Source organism: Acipenser ruthenus, chromosome 5 (assembly GCF_902713425.1).
Source record: "Acipenser ruthenus chromosome 5, fAciRut3.2 maternal haplotype, whole genome shotgun sequence".
Classification (NCBI taxonomy): domain Eukaryota; kingdom Metazoa; phylum Chordata; class Actinopteri; order Acipenseriformes; family Acipenseridae; genus Acipenser; species Acipenser ruthenus.
The window spans coordinates 25,695,493-25,708,297 of record NC_081193.1 but is presented as its reverse complement, the minus strand read 5'-3'; the positions used below and the strand labels follow the sequence as shown (position 1 = coordinate 25,708,297).

General features: G+C 38.7%; 1 protein-coding gene across 1 annotated transcript in view; it reads right to left on the bottom strand.

The window, feature by feature from the left end:
- Window positions 1-7,147, bottom strand: part of LOC117403024 (sodium/potassium/calcium exchanger 3-like) — a 193,302-nt gene extending 186,155 nt beyond the window's left edge. The window contains exon 1 of the mRNA XM_034004847.3: window positions 6,676-7,147. Within this exon, the coding sequence (XP_033860738.2) occupies window positions 6,676-6,838 (163 nt within the window). The 5' untranslated portion in view covers window positions 6,839-7,147. The remainder of the gene's footprint in view (window positions 1-6,675) is intronic.
- Between the last annotated feature and the right edge of the window lie 5,658 nt (window positions 7,148-12,805).

Below are 12,805 nucleotides of genomic sequence, written 5' to 3'. Positions count from 1 at the left end.
GAGCATCAAGGATATGGACTTTGAGGGACATCCTACAGCCCATTGTGCCGTAGTTCTTCACCAGAGTCTCAACCAGCTCCACATAGTTTTTGGCCTTGTGATTGCCCAGGAAGCCCCGAACCACTGCGACAAAGCTGTTCCAAGCAGCTTTCTACTTACTAGTAAGCTTCTTGGGGAATTCATTGCACTCCAGGATCTTCTTTATCTGTGGTCCGACGAAGACACCGGCTTTGACCTTTGACTGGCTGCCGACTCCTTATCTAGAGCTCTGACAAATTGTTTCATAAGGCCCAATTTGATGTGCAGTGGTGGCATCAGCACCTTCCGGGGGTCCCAGCCGTACTCATCATACTTCAAGGCGTCCAGCAAGGTCTTGATGCTGTTTGAGGTGCACCGAGTGAGCCAGGGGAAGAGACGGGTACTTGTTACCATTATGGAGCAGCACGGCTTTGAGGCTCCTGGATGAGCTGTCAATGAAGGACAGTATAACGAGAACATGATGGGAGACTACATTTGGGGGCTGATTCGTGAAAGTGATTTACAGTATAATCGTAAATCTCGAAAAACTACTCACTTCTAAATCTTTTGTAGTCATTTTTGTATTACTTTAGTATAAATACATGTTAATTTGGATTCGTATGTTGTTTTTTTCTGACTTTATGTGAACGAAAAGACAAATTCACCCGTTTTCTCATTGGAAATAGGTAAATTTCAAAATATCACTGTCCTGGTCACAAAAGCAAAGTTTGTGGGGAATAATAGCCATTTTCTATACTTTTGAGGTATAAGCAATTAGGAAATAACACTTACTACCCAGGAACCAAAAAAAAAAAAAAAATTGTTACACGGTGCTATCCAAGGTTTCATTAAAACAATCAAGAGGCCCTATTTAGCAATGCATCTACATACAATTCGTAAAATAAATTTGCCATTCCTAAAACTATCCCTGGATTCAGCAAGAACTGAGCACTGGCTAGTCAGGCATGGTGTAGACAGGTCACATGAGAGCTTTCTCTCGCAGCTCTGCGAGCACACCTCAGTCCTTCCTCTCAACCTCTGGCCTCTCTCAAGTGCCAGTTTGACCAGCTGACTTCCAATATATTTTGTTTATTTCTGAGAGAAGTCACATTAACAACCACATGCGCACAGTTAAAACAACAGTGCTCGTACATTTAGAAGCACTTGCCACACGCAGCACACACTCTTGTTTGTTTTCCAAATGGATTCCATGATAAGTATTCTGGAATTTATTACATGAACGCTCCCTTAGTCACAATGGCAAGACAGCAGGTCTGAGACACTTTGATAGGGAGCTAAAAGTAGGTGCTTAGTTTACAGCTGCTACTGCACCATATCCAAGACTGCAGAAATTACTGATGTTTCAAAAGTATCATTCAATGGGCCATTTTCGACAACATACTTTTCTGCAGATTTTCACCACCGGTCTCCCTGAATAAATAAGAGGCAGTAATCATGGGGTTACTTATCTCTCCAGAATAAAGACCTACTGCCACAGCTGCACATCTCATACACAAACAAAGTTTGTATGAAAGCGTACAGGCAAAAAAGCCCCACAGGCCACTAGGACGTGGTCCTCCGAGCAGTAAAGGGACTCTCCATGTGTTATATGTTCTTCTGTTCCAACCATACCACAACCTCTTGCCCTCATTGTATCTTGCTCCCAAACCACCGAGGAAGCTCCTCACAGTTCTCCGAGTAGTGAGAGTCATGTCTGTCCTGTCTGTCTACTAATTCTCAGCTCTTAAAGGCGTCCCGTGAAGTTTATTTAAAATATTTCCCAACAACTTTAATCAGGGATCAGTTTACTTTTTAAAAAGTTGATAATCCCATTGGTTATAAATGTTTGTTTGTTTTTTTGTTTTTATTTTATTTTTTATTCTTTTGCACCGTTCAACATAGATGGGGTTTTAATTCCATGACTTCTGAGACTAAATTTGTACCATGTCTGATGATCACTCTGGGTTCTATTTCTGTCTTGGGTTCAGTAATAAACTTTTAAGAGAGATTAATCTATTGACCATGTTGCCGTGGTGAATATAGGATGACTGTCCCTAGAATTCAGTCTTAATTACCACACTGCTCTCCTTAGTGGCTTTGAAAAGTATCAAAACAAACAGCAACTGTGATAAACACAGTAGATACAGTTGGCTAAGGGACACTTCTTTTACAGCTTACAAAAAATATATGCCTTAGCAGTATGGCTATTTATCAAAGTTTCTCAATAATGATGTTTTCAATGAAAATATTCTGAGATTTACTGTGAAATCATGATTGCAATGGGACCTCAATAAATCACCTTGTCAACTCATTTAGTTATCGCAAGGACCAAAGAGAAAGGAGACATTAGGGTTGGCTGGTGAAATACTAGTAATGTAGGCAATTGCTACTACCTGCCATTCCCTGTCAAAGTACAATAACATTACATGGACACAATGTAAAATATTCAAAAGCTGCCCCTGCATTGAAAACATTACATCACCTGTTATGTAATGGCGAGATGGCATTGATGCATGCATTAGTGAATCACAAGAATCTGCCTGCAGCTGGTGCTGGGACGAACATCGATTCAGTACTCTTGCATTTTGAATTAGCTGCAACATGTATAATATATCACAGCATGACAATAAGGGGAATATATTCAGAGTATGTTTAAACCTTTCACTCCACCAGGTTACCTTACAAAGCATTGTGAGATACATTTCTGTACATTAGAATTGACTTTATTTATTTCAGATGCCAGCGAATGCTAACCAGGTGAAACTTGGTGGCAGGGAGGCTTTCATTTTCAGTTTCTCTAGAACATTACTTCTAGTAATGTCTCTGAATAAGGTTTTTTGAATATTCAAATATTTGTCCCAACACTAACTGTTACAAGCAAAACATCAACAACACAAAATATGCAAAGGTTATGTTGTTTGTTGCTGGTAAAAAGCAGCCACAAGAACATTTGGACTCCTTTGGAGTGTAAATGGTGGTATACAGTAATCACGGGACTATACTTTTTACAGTTATGAAGAAAACAGAGCTTGTTATAGCAACTATTAAGGACCACAATAATGCAGTTTAAACTTGGCAGAGGGGTAACATCAGTGGTGTACTAGGCAGAGGCTTTTGAAGATAGTTTGAAGAGAGGAATTCCTGGACACTTCAGGTACAAGAAATTTAAGTCAACCACATTTCAGGGATCTCTACTTGATTTGTTTAACAAACAAACAAAAAAACAGAACAATACGTTACTGTAGTGCAGTACAGACATGCTATCTATAACATTACAGCAGCTAATATAACCACGGCGCTTCTATAACATTACAGCAGCAGCTAATATAACCACGGCGTTTCTATAACATTACAGCAGCAGCTAATATAACCACGGCGCTTCTATAACATTACAGCAGCAGCTAATATAACCACGGCACTTCTATAACATTACAGCTGCTAATATAACCACGGCGCTTCTATAACATTACAGCAGCAGCTAATATAACCACGGCGCTTCTATAACATTACAGCAGCTAATATAACCACGGCGCTTCTATAACATTACAGCAGCTAATATAACCACAGCACTTCTATAACATTACAGCTGCTAATATAACCACGGCGCTTCTATAACATTACAGCAGCAGCTAATATAACCACGGCGCTTCTATAACATTACAGCAGCAGCTAATATAACCACGGCGCTTCTATAACATTACAGCAGCAGCTAATATAACCACGGCACTTCTATAACATTACAGCTGCTAATATAACCACGGCACTTCTATAACATTACAGCTGCTAATATAACCACGGCACTTCTATAACATTACAGCTGCTAATATAACCACGGCGCTTCTATAACATTACAGCAGCAGCTAATATAACCACGGCGCTTCTATAACATTACAGCAGCAGCTAATATAACCACGGCGCTTCTATAACATTACAGCAGCAGCTAATATAACCACGGCGCTTCTATAACATTACAGCTGCTAATATAACCACGGCACTTCTATAACATTACAGCTGCTAATATAACCACGGCACTTCTATAACATTACAGCTGCTAATATAACCACGGCGCTTCTATAACATTACAGCTGCTAATATAACCACGGCACTTCTATAACATTACAGCTGCTAATATAACCACGGTGCTTCTATAACATTACAGCTGCTAATATAACCACGGCACTTCTATAACATTACAGCAGCTAATATAACCACGGCGCTTCTATAACATTACAGCAGCAGCTAATATAAACGGCGCTTCTATAACATTACAGCAGCAGCTAATATAACCACGGCGCTTCTATAACATTACAGCAGCTAATATAACCACGGCGCTTCTATAACATTACAGCAGCAGCTAATATAACCACGGCGCTTCTATAACATTACAGCAGCTAATATAACCACGGCGCTTCTATAACATTACAGCTGCTAATATAACCATGGCACTTCTATAACATTACAGCAGCTAATATAACCATGGCACTTCTATAACATTACAGCTGCTAATATAACCACGGCGCTTCTATAACATTACAGCTGCTAATATAACCACGGCGCTTCTATAACATTACAGCAGCAGCTAATATAACCACGGCGCTTCTATAACATTACAGCAGCTAATATAACCACGGCGCTTCTATAACATTACAGCTGCTAATATAACCATGGCACTTCTATAACATTACAGCAGCTAATATAACCATGGCACTTCTATAACATTACAGCTGCTAATATAACCACGGCACTTCTATAACATTACAGCTGCTAATATAACCACGGCGCTTCTATAACATTACAGCTGCTAATATAACCACGGCACTTCTATAACATTACAGCAGCTAATATAACCACAGCGCTTCTATAACATTACAGCAGCAGCTAATATAAACGGCGCTTCTATAACATTACAGCAGCAGCTAATATAACCACGGCGCTTCTATAACATTACAGCAGCTAATATAACCACGGCGCTTCTATAACATTACAGCAGCAGCTAATATAACCACGGCGCTTCTATAACATTACAGCAGCTAATATAACCACAGCACTTCTATAACATTACAGCTGCTAATATAACCATGGCACTTCTATAACATTACAGCAGCTAATATAACCATGGCACTTCTATAACATTACAGCTGCTAATATAACCACGGCGCTTCTATAACATTACAGCTGCTAATATAACCACGGCGCTTCTATAACATTACAGCAGCAGCTAATATAACCACGGCGCTTCTATAACATTACAGCAGCTAATATAACCACGGCGCTTCTATAACATTACAGCAGCTAACCACGGCGCTTCTATAACATTACAGCTGCTAATATAACCATGGCGCTTCTATAACATTACAGCTGCTAATATAACCACGGCGCTTCTATAACATTACAGCAGCTAATATAACCACGGCGCTTCTATAACATTACAGCAGCTAATATAACCACGGCACTTCTATAACATTACAGCAGCTAATATAACCACGGCACTGTAGATTAGCATTATATTAACTTATCACATATCCACCGGTAAAATGTCATTATATTTGATCAAAAATAAATATTTATGTTCAGTCCCCATTAAACCTGTATTGTACAATGACATACAGATTGTAAAAATAAATTAGATGAAGATAGGTGTGCTACAGTGATGTATTTTAATGCATAAAACCTGTACTGTAAATGTACTGGATGTAAACAAAATCATGGCATTATGAACCGGCTGAGGTAACAGGAAGTATGAACCTGTGTAAATAATACACTACTGCATGTATTAGGCTACTGTCAACTTTGCCCAGTTTGTAGTCTAAATGACACTACAGGTGTTAGACAAATTACAATTTAATACAGAACCTGTGGTTATTTACGTCTAAAATGTATGCGCCTAAAACTGACTGCTAGTTTCTTAATTGCGCAATACACCAACCTGGGATAGCTAAAATAATGTGTTTTGTATACAATAGGACACATTGTGCATAAATTAACAGTAAAACACTGCAGCTATATTGAACTGAAAGTTATAATTCATCAATAATGCTGTAGCACATCTAGTAAACACTGGCTTGGAGTTACTGTTACTTCATTGCATTGAGAGAGCACTGTATGGACCAGAAAGACTTCTGTCAGCGCTGAGCTGTACTGCAATGCTTCCAAGTAAATGCTTCATCGAAACGCGCTCAATAAAACTCTGGGGTCAAGCCCATTGAAAAAAATTCTCATTTGCTGGGAGTAATTATGAAAAAGGAAATTCCTTGGCTCGCTAAATTCTAATGTTTCGCTGTAATGCAAAATAAAAAATAAAAAAACCTATTTTTTGCATGTCTATTTTTAACAACGTTGCTTTAAGTTAATGCTGAGCTCATGTGGGATTGATTTTCTTTCTTTGATCTGATCAACAGGGAATAGCAGAAACAATTAAGAGTCTGAGGCTGGGGTGACAAGAAAAAATAAAGCAACACATTTCGAAATAAAGTAACCAAATACCGATTTAAAATAATCAAATACAGTAAATAATAATAATAATAATAATAATAATAATAATAATAATAATAATAATAATAATAATAATAATAATAATAATAAAAAGTTACCTAAACAGAAACACAACGCTCGCAGTTTTAGGAAGTACAGTGTATAGTAATTTAAATGCAAGCTCACCTGATTTTTCAGCTAGGAATGAAAAACACGATACAACCAGCAGCAAAAAGCCAGTGAAGCATATCTGTCCCAAAAACAACTCCTTTCTCTTTTTCCTGCGAGCCTTGATCTTTTTCTGGTGAATCGGTTGGCTCCCTGGCATCCTGGCAGCAACCACATCCATGGGTCACAAATGAAGAAAATAATCGTTTAAAAAGAAAAAAAAACAAAAAAAACGGAGAGGGTAAAAGTTTCAAAACTGACTGAATCCAATAACGTTGGTTTATGCGTGCAACGTGCTTGTTCTATTTCATTTTAAGTCCTAATAATGTGCAATTAGAGGGTGCTGGGCGGTGAGAACGGTCCATGGGTGGCTAGATGGAGCCAAGTCTTGTAGGATTGGGTCTGTTGCGAGCCTGTGGAAGCTGTAAGATGTGCTCTTCTCAGATTGATACTGTGCAGCTGCTTGATGGTGAAAAAGATCCCGAGAGGAAGAGAGAGAGCAGAGGCACGGATAGTTATTTTGAGCCTCGCATATAAACATCTATCACTGCCCTCTACCGGTTTAAGAGTTATGATGTAAATACCAGAAGGCTATAATGGCATGTTGGAAATACGTCAACCATAGAACTGCATTGCTCCCCCTTTATATTGGCCTTTTATACTGCGGAACAGGTTATAGGCTAACATTTGCCCCATAATGCCATTACACTAACACTAGTAGTCTCTTTATAAGGCGAAACGCAAACAGCACGATCTCTTAACTATGGCTCCTGACTACAGCGTTATATGTTTTCTATACAATAATATAGTCATTTTCTACAGAAGAATACACATTATAAATCGGGACTTAACCCATATCAAAATACACTGTGTATAATATGGAAAATAATCGCCACTACTATAGAACATTATAGCAGCCACAATTTTGTAAGACAACTACTGTATTATTTACATTAATGACTTAGATTCTGGTATAGTAAGCAAACTTGTTAAATTTGCAGATGACAAAAATAGGAGGAGTAGCAAACACCATTGCAGCAGCAAAGGTCATTCAAAATCAATCAATCAATCAATCTTTATTTTATATAGCACCTTTCATAGTGGACCACCATCACAAAGCGCTTTACAAGATGCAGTAACAAGAAAATCCATAATACTTTAAATACAGAGAAATGCATAATACATGACATTCAGTAAAAAAAATAAAAAAAAGCATAATACATTAGATAGTGAAAAATGCATAATACATCATAGTAGCATAATACATGAAATAGTAGCAACAACACAGCAGCTAATAGCAGATATCAGGCTTAAAGAGCATGGACAGCAAGAGAGAACAGGTGGGTCTTGAGAGTTGATTTAACGTGAGCGACGGTGGGAGCACTACGCACCAAAGCTGGGAGAGTTCCAAAGAGTCTGAGCCATGAAGCTAAACAATTTTAATCAGTATTCCTCAACCTGTATGGTCGTTAACTTATTCTGGTGCCAGATTTAAAAGTGTGAGGTTTTGAAATGTTGTGTATTATTATTATTTGTTTATTTAGCAGACGCCTTTATCCAAGGCGACTTACAGAGACTAGAGTGTGTGAACTATGCATCAGCTGCAGAGTCACTTACAGCTACGTCTCACCCGAAAGACGGAGCACAAGGAGGTTAAGTGACTTGCTCAGGGTCACACAATGAGTCAGTGGCTGAGGTGGGATTTGAACCGGGGACCTCCTGGTTACAAGCCTGTTTCTTTAACCACGGGATCACACAGTGTAACAAATATATGGTCAATGGACCAGCTAAACTGTAGGTACACTCGTTGTAATTAACCTTTTACTGCCTGGCCAGAAGTTTATAATTTTCAGAACAGCTTTTGTTGTGGCTGTTGAGACCCCTGGTACCACAAGGGCATTAATCAATACACACAAACACACTCCATTGCAGAGCCAAAGTAACATAGCACTGTGCTGCCATATCAGTAGTTTCTTCCAAATTCATAAGTTGCTAGTGCTGATTATGCCGAGATCTGCTAATGACTCAGCTTGGGTCTCTCCAGTGGTATTTTTATGTAAAGAGGACAGAGAAATCATCAGTAGCAGCAGCAATTCAGAGGAATGCCACATGTGAACAACAAAAAAAATGATAAAAGACCTTTATTCGTTTTGACCTTTGTTGTGACTGCATTTGGTCTCCAAAGAGAGGAAAAAATTAAGGTAGGCTCTTATAGTGAAATAATAGAGGGGAGATGTATGGCATCAGCATTGTGAAAACGAAATTCCACAAAACTGTCAGAAAAAAAATAGAACGCAACACTTAAAATCGCACTGTGATGTCCTGAGGCACTGTAATGTAATGATGTGTTCTGGCCCGGCATACTGAATGTAAATGGATTTGACATCTACATGCAGTATGCGTTAGAACGCAGGTCGTGAAATGACACAGTGGTATATTCAGACCATGATCGCTAGCCTAAATAAAAGATATTTAAATGGCATATTTACCCAGGCTCCCCAGAGAAGGATGCTTTTGAAAATGTCAGGTAGTTGGAGTGAAATCTCAATGATGTTTTCTGATTGCAGTGTTTCAAACAGCCAGGGGGGGGGAGGGGGGGCATATTAAGAAGGTCAGCGATAAAACAATATCAGATAAATGAGATGTTACAATAAACTATGCACATTTATACTGTGTTCCATCACTAACAAATGTATGGCAGAACAGGACACGCTGCCTTTTGAAATGAAGAGGTAACATCATTGGTTAAACTGTTGTTAGATATGCACTGAGTTCCTAGATGGATGATAATGAAGGATATTGGTGGGTTTAATGTTGTAGTATTGGGATACACTGTAGATTTTGTTAAATAAATGAGAAGTTAAGTCATGTGATGAAATTTTATGATTTGGAGTCTCAACTTGGAGCCTGGAAGTGTCCACTACACTGTTATTATTGGAGTGTTAAAACAAAGAATTTGCAAAATGATCCTACAGTTTATCATAACACATTTTCCCTTAAGGGTTTACTCCTATCACTTAAAGTTGGGACTTTACCGCTTTCCTTCAGTCGTAAAGTGTCTTTCCTACTCTTCTCCCACCACCCGGCCTGACGAGGTCCTGGGTCACACCTATACTATTGTAATGGGGGGAGGTAACGGAAGCCCAAACCAGTATAGGAACGTGCACAGCTACCTCGAGGGCAACTACGCTTAAGATAAGCCAGCACCACACCGTGCAGTAATCCGACTACGCCAGATCTATAAAAGAAAGAGCAACTAAAATGTAATGTTTGCCAATTTTGCCCTAGTTTAACAGAACAGGTTGTTTTATTGGGAAAGAGCAATGTACGAACCACAAGAAAAGCAGAGAGCAAGCAAAGATGGAGTTCGACGTTTTTATTTATAAAGGTAAAATATGCTTTTTGCATTTACAAAAATAGTATATATCAAACAGATCCTTCTTTCCATGGCTTCGTAAAAACAGAGACATATTAGTTATCAGCTACACAAATTAGACACCATCGCTCACAAATCAGCATCACAGTTTGTAAAGCACTAAAGGGCACCTAAACAGAATAAAACAATCAAGAGTTAGTTGCATTGGTGAACTGGAGATGTGGTTGAGGACTCACTCACGAGCTACAATTGCTATATGTGGATACACACCAGCAGTGTGGAGTAGTGGTTAGAGCACTGGACTCTTGACCGGAGGGTTGTGGGTTCAATCCCCAGATGGGGGACACTGCTGTTGTACCCTTGAGCAAGGTACTTTACCTAGATTGCTCCAGTAAAAACCCAACTGTATAAATGGGTAATTGTATGTAAAATAATGTAGTATCTGTATAATGTGAAATAATGTGTAATGTGATATCTTGTAACAATTGTAAGTCGCTCTGGATAAGGGCGTCTGCTAAGAAATAAATAATAATAATAAAAACACACCACCGCCAGTATACGCTACAGTTCATAAATTTCACAAACAAAGTAGCACTTTGCTCAAAATCCCCTACCGCACTCCTACTTCCTGGCCCGGCATCCATGCTCACACAAACTGCTCGTTATCCTAAACGTCCTCCCAGCTTTATAAAGTATTCAGCTACAAACAATTGGACTAATTAATCAATTACAATGCAATTTCCTTACACACATTCACACATGCTTTAAAAAAACACATCAATGTAAAATAATCGAAGTGCAATAGAAAAACGACACATCTTAAATTATAAATATAAAACAAAATGCAAAGCAAACTTAACCATGTTACATTATCGTTCTCTTAAATAAATACAGTATGCTAATGTTTAATCATGCTCTTTTTTGAAGCAATTAGATACAATACAATTGGTAAAAATGGCTCTGGAACATGTTGCCCTTATACCTATCTATAGTTCAAATCGGTTTAAGGATCACAAATGTCTATTAGAAAAAACATTCATGATTATTATTGTGGGGTCCTCAGTGGCTCCACTAGTAAAAGCAGTACTGCTTGGGGTGCAGGTTTGAATCCTGTTGTTTGGCTAGAGGTCCACAGGGAGCGCTGAATTGGCCTTTGTGCTCCCAGAAAATCGGGAATTAGGGATACTTAACAATTAGTGAATTGGGCATTACAAATTGTGTAGGAAGCCGAGATAGAATAATTGATTAAAAAAACAAACACAACAGCACTGAAAACCAACAGGGAAATGGTTATTTAATATCTGTCAGTAGAAATCTGAGACTGCGTGGGCTCCAGAGTTGACCTGCTGTGCAACTTAATCTTACTGGTGTGCATGCATTTCAAAATGCTCCATTTATACTCTTCTGATATTGCTTTTAATTAACTTCTTGAGGTCTGTGTTACCAGGGTTGGTAATGCTAGCGTTTCTATTTAAGCTGAGGGGAATAATACATGATTCAGTCAGGAAACTCATGCATTTGATTATTTAGGGACAGCAGTATGGAGTAGTGGTTAGGGCTCTGGACTCTTGACCGGAGGGTCGTGGGTTCAATCCCAGGTGGGGGACACGGCTGCTGTACCCTTGAGCAAGGTACTTTACCTAGATTGCTCCAGTAAAAACCCAACTGTATAAATGGGTAATTGTATGTAAAAAAATAATGTAATTGTATGTAAAAATAATGTGATATCTTGTAACAATTGTAAGTCGCCCTGGATAATGGCGTCTGCTAAGAAATAAATAATAATAATAATCTATTAAAACTTAGACTAGACTACATTATGCATATTTTCTCACTACATTCTTTGACCTTTGGCCTCGCCATTTGAAGTACCCCTGCCCATAAATGAGCTTGCAGATAAATGTAGATGCGGACCGTAGGGAAACCATGGGCAGGGGGGCAGGATAGCTGCCCTCCCCGTTAGACGAAGCCAGAAAGCAGGTGGAAGCTGGGGAGGAGGAGGCGAACTCTGGCGCACAGCAGGGATGAAATGGATTGAGGTAAGATATAAATCCTTTCCTTTGCTGATCATTGGATGTATTGTTTATCGCAGGACAAATAAGATACTCGCAATTCAACTGACATTTTAATCTGGTATTAAAAGCACTGAAAATATGCTTGATGTTTACCTGATTTGATCTAAAGTTAAAGTGAGTTCCTGCCAGAACCACCGTTTTACTTAGTTTCCTGCAGGTTTCTATTAGTCATGTTCAGACCATTGCCAACTCATTTTCCCCAAAAGAGCAACCCAATTCTAAAGATGCTGTCCCAAAGCATTGAAGGAATTCAAATCTCCTCTAAATGGTTTAACTGAAAGACATTTCTTTGTAATAAGTCAGCTTATCTGATTACATTATTTTTTCCCCCCTAAGGAAACAGATGTGAGCAGATTGGTTTTAATCTCTGTTTGGTACAGTGCAATCTAAAAATCTATAAGGTATATTATATTATTACAACTGAAATCTCTCTGACATTCAGTTTTTAATTGGGATTTTAAATCCTGTCATCCTGCAAGAACACGTCATGGTACTTTTGGATAAGCAATCCAAACATAAGGGTCCATAGCAACAGCAGCCAGTCTCTTCTTACTTCAAACTGATCCAGTTAAAACCCAAGAACTTAAAAAAAAAATATGAAAACTGTTGTGTGAGAGCTATAGCTACAGGGTGCACAGTGTAGTGTACTTGGAGACAACAGGCTTCATCACATATTTAATACATTCTCCTCGTGCAT